Source organism: Olea europaea, unplaced genomic scaffold (genome assembly GCF_002742605.1).
Source record: "Olea europaea var. sylvestris unplaced genomic scaffold, O_europaea_v1 scaffold3614, whole genome shotgun sequence".
Classification (NCBI taxonomy): Eukaryota; Viridiplantae; Streptophyta; class Magnoliopsida; order Lamiales; family Oleaceae; genus Olea; species Olea europaea.
Genome location: NW_019255364.1, coordinates 32,073 through 36,777, shown reverse-complemented (window position 1 = coordinate 36,777; position 4,705 = coordinate 32,073). Strand labels below are relative to the sequence as shown.

General features: G+C 39.8%; 1 protein-coding gene across 1 annotated transcript; it reads left to right on the top strand.

Moving 5' to 3' along the window:
* Positions 1–206: 206 nt before the first annotated feature.
* On the top strand, positions 207–789 carry LOC111386549. The gene is made up of 2 exons (XM_023011009.1): positions 207–593; positions 652–789. The coding sequence occupies exons 1-2, from the start codon at positions 207–209 to the stop codon at positions 787–789; spliced, it is 525 nt and encodes a 174-aa protein (XP_022866777.1).
* Positions 790–4,705: the final 3,916 nt, after the last annotated feature.

Genomic DNA, 4,705 nt, shown 5'->3' with positions numbered 1-4,705 from the left:
CTCCAAGGTATGTAAATGGGTAAGAAGATGAATTTATTTAAACTTTTGTAAAATCTACATCTTTTAAATTTCCTACTTTCAAATTTTTTGAAGACATGCACATTTGTTTCCCACTAAATATATGATATGCATTACAGTAAAAATAAGCATGACGTGTTAGACTTAGTAATGGAAATGACCGGTGACTTCATATTAAATTTTAGGAAATGGCACCACCTATTCATACAAATTTGATGCGTGACTTACTGCGAGCGGTACAAGAGTTGAGTAGGCAAAATCAAGCACCTCCATCAAAAAATGCACCGCCACAACAGAATACACCACATTTTGCCGTTGGAGCTGTCTCAGTGGTTGAGCAGTTTCGTAGGTACAAGCCTTCTACTTTTGACGGTAATTCTGAACCACTGGTTGTCGAAGAGTGGATAAGAGGCCTGGAGCGCATATTTCGACACATTGCTTGTACAGATGCACAGAAAATATTATGCGCAGAATTTATGTTGATTGGAGCAGCTGGTCACTGGTGGGAATCTGTTTCACGTACAAGGACGAAAGAGCAGCAATGTAGTCTGACTTGGGAGCAGTTTAAAGATGAAGTGATGACAAATATTTCCCACAAGCTTTAGGGACTTCAAGGAATTAGAATTTCTGCAGCTCAGACAGGGGAACATGTCACTTACTGATTACGAAAGGCAATTTGAGCAACTCTCAAGGTATGCCCCGCACTTGGTGGATACAGAAGTTAAGAAAATTAGAGGTTCGAGAATGGACTACGCCCTGAGATCAGGATGATCATTATGTCCCATCGTTTCACCTCATATCGTGAAATGTTGGAAAGGGCTCATGCTATTTCATATCAAAGGACCTCATTTTAACAGTATGCCCAGCAAAGCAAAGAGTCGTTGCGGAAAAAGAAGTAGAGTGATCAAAGCAAGAACAGATGCAACTGGCAGAATAAAAGGCCAAGCACGAGAATTCGCATTGGTGGGACGAGTGGAAGTATTTCACCCTGTCCTAAGTGTAATAACTCCACAAGGGTGAATACTTGCTCGGGAAGAGCGTGTGCTTTAGGTGTCATAAGCTCGGACACATCGTTCTCAACTGTCCAGAGCCTCCAAAGAAGAAGGATGATGATCAAAATCAAAACAAGAAAGGAAAGGCCCATGTTTTCACACTAAATTAGCATGAGGCAGAGTAAGATTCGAATGTGATAGCAGGTATTTATTAAACATTTTTTTTTAACATACCTGCTTATGTTCTTTTTACCTAGGACTAAACATCGTTTTATTTATGTCCTTTGGTTACTAGTCTTACACTATAATTACAAAAACAGGTATTTTGTTATTATCCAATGTGCCTATTTACGTACTTTTTGATTCTGGGGCTACCAATTCTTTTATATCTGCATCCTTCGTCGCTAGGTCCAACTTTGCATGTATTAGAACGAATAATAAATTAGAGGTTAGCAGCCTGTCAGGAAAAACTCTTTGCACAAACCAAATGACTAAATCTATGAAGTTAGAGATCGATGGAAAAATAATGGAGGTAGACTTATACCTCTTGGAAATGAAAGATTTCAATGTTATTTTAGGCATGGATTGGTTAGGACTTAATCATACAACCATTCGATGTCACGAAAAAGAAGTGCTATTTCATAGACCGGGAGAGAAAGAGTTCCGTTTCTTCGGAGTAAAATTCAAGTCCCTATCTCATCTTATATCAGCTATACAAGCGGAGAAGATGTTGGGGAAAAAGTCATGCCAGGGATTCTTGGTTAACATTATCTGTTCTCAACATACAGAAATGACTGTTAACGATATTAATATCATGTGAGACTTTGCAGATGTGTTCCCAAAAGATTTGCCAGGCATTCTACTAGGTAGGCAAGTGGAATTTACAATTGATTTGATTCTTGGAGCAGCACCAGTATCCAAGGCCCCTTACAAAATGGCATCGAAAGAACTTCAAGAATTGAAGTTGCGATTGGAGGAATTGCTGGAGAAGGTTTCATCGACCGAGCGTATCTCCTTGGAAAGCTCCTATCCTTTTTATTAAGAAGAAGGATGGGAGCATGAGGATGTACATTGAATATCGAGAATTGAACCATCTAACCATAAAAAAATAAGTACCCGTTGCCAAGAATAGAAGATTTGTTTGACCAGTTAAGGGGTGCTCCAGTATTTTCAAAGATCGACTTGAGGTCAGGGTATCATCAACCGAAAATCAAGGCAAGCGATATACCAAACACTACTTTCAGGACTTGGTATGGGCATTATGAATTCACTATCATGCCTTTTGGTTTAACCAATGCTCCAGCTGTCTTCATGGATCTCATGAACAGAGTGTTCCATCAGTACTTAGATCAATTTGTCATAATATTTGTCGACGACATACTCGTGTACTCCAAAGATGAGAAGTAGCATGAGGAACAACTCTGAGTAGTACTTGAGACTTTGAGGAAGGAGAAATTATATGCTAAATTCAAGAAGTGTGAATTTTGGCTTGATCGTGTAGGTTTCCTTGGTCATGTGGTTACCGCCCAAGGAATCGAAGTAGATCCTGCTAAAGTAGAAGCAGTAAGAAATTGGCCAAGGCCGACCAGTGTGTGTTAAGTCAGTTTCTTGGGATTGGCTGGCTATTATAGAAGATTCATTGAAGGCTTCTCAAAAATAGCAGGGCCGGTGACTCACTTAACAAGAAAGGGTGTGAAGTTTTAGTGGACGGAAAAATGTGAAAAATATTTTCAAGAACTCAAGCAGAGGCTAGTCTCAGCTCCTGTACTGACGATACCTGAAGGTTCAGAGGGATTTGTGATCTATCACAATGCCTCCAAGCAGGGTTTGGGTTGTGTACTAATGCAACATGGAAAAGTGGTTGCTTATGCCTCGAGACAGTTGAAGCAATATGAACAAAACTATCCAACGCACGACTTGGAGCTTGCAGCGGTAGTTCACGCCTTAAAGATAAGGAGTCATTATCTCTATGGTGGGAAGTGTGAAATTTATACAGACCACAAGAGTCTTAAATACTTCTTTAGACAGAAGAAACTGAATATGAGATAGAGGAGATGGTTGGAACTAGTGAAAGATTACGACAACACAATTCATTACCATTTGGGTAAGGCTAACGTAGTTGCAGATGCCCTAAACAAAAAGACAGCATCACATTTAACAGTTCTACTCACAGTGCAGAAACACTTGATAAGGGACTTTGAGAAATTGAGATTGGAAGTTATCACACTATCGACTCGGACTACAGCAAGAGTAAAAGTATTTATGATTCAGCCTACTCTTCGGGATCGAATCAAGGAGGCACAGAATAAGGATCCATTTCTATAGAAGATAAAGGCTGAGGTTGGCACAAACAAACGTATGGGATTTGAAATGTCTGCAGATAATGCGCTAACTTTCAAAGGAAGGTTATGTGTACCTAAAGATGAAAGTATAAGAAATGAGATACTGGAAGAGGCTCACTCTGCCCGTATTCAGCACATCCAGGTGGTACGAAAATTTATCGAGATCTCTGAGATACATTTTGGTGGAGAAATATGAAGAGAGGAATTGGTCAGTTCATTGAAAATGTATTATCTGTCAGTAGGTCAAGGCAGAACACCAAAGACCATCAGGACTACCGGAACAGTTGGATATCCCAGAATGGAAGTGGGAACACATAACGATGGACTTTGTGGTAGGCCTCCAAAGGTCAGCAAAAGGTCACAATGCTATCTGGGTAGTGGTTGATAGTAAGACGAAGTCAGCCCATTTTTTTACCAATCAAGGTAAACCTCAATATGGAACAGTTTGCACAGCTATACATCAAAGAGATAGTCAAATTGCATGGAGTTCCAGTCACTATTGTTTCAGATAGAGATCCGAGGTTTACATCTAGTTTTTGGAAAAGTTTACAGATAGCCATGGGGACAAAACTTAAGTTTAGCATTGCTTATCATCCTCAGACGGATGGACAATCAGAAAGAAACATCCAAACTCTAGAAGATATGTTGAGGGCATGTGTTTTGGATCTTGGAGGTAGTTGGGAGACACATATGCCTTTAGTGGAGTTTGCTTACAACAATAGCTTCCAATCCACTATAGGTATGGCCCCATATGAAGTTCCTTGCGGTAGGAAGTGCAGATCCCCTATCCATTGGAATGAGGTCGGAGAGAATAGAATTTTGGACCCTGAAATCATTTAACAAACAGTTGAGGCAGTTGACAAGATTAGAGCCAAAATAAAGACAGCACAAGATCGACAAAAAAGTTATGCGGATAGTAGGAGAAAGGATTTGGAATTTAGTGTGGGCAACAAAGTTTTCCTTAAAGTAACACCCATGAAGGGTGTATTGAGATTTGGTAAGAAGTGAAAATTGAGACCACGATTTATTGGACCTTTCGAGATCCTTGAAAGAATTGGTATTGTGGCTTACCGACTTGTCTTACCACTTGAACTTGCAACAGTGCATAACGTATTTCATAAATCGATTCTTAGAAAATATGTTCATGATCCCAATCATGTAATAAGTTATCAAACAATGGACATACAAAGGGACTTATCATATGAAGAAACCCTGATGAAGATTTTGGACAGAAAGCTACATCAACTCAGAAGCAATGAGGTTTCCTTGTTCAAGGTCCAGTGGCGAAATCATGGACTTGATGAGTCAACTTGGGAGAAAGAAGAGGAGCTTAAAGCCAAGTATCCAGAGCTC

Coding starts and splice junctions, on each gene's coding strand:
- LOC111386549 (XM_023011009.1), top strand. CDS start 207: ATGGCACCACCTATTCATACAAATTTGATGCGTGACTTACTGCGAGCG. Junction 594..651: donor GGGAGCAGTTTAAAGATGAA/GTGATGACAAAT, acceptor GAATTTCTGCAG/CTCAGACAGGGGAACATGTC.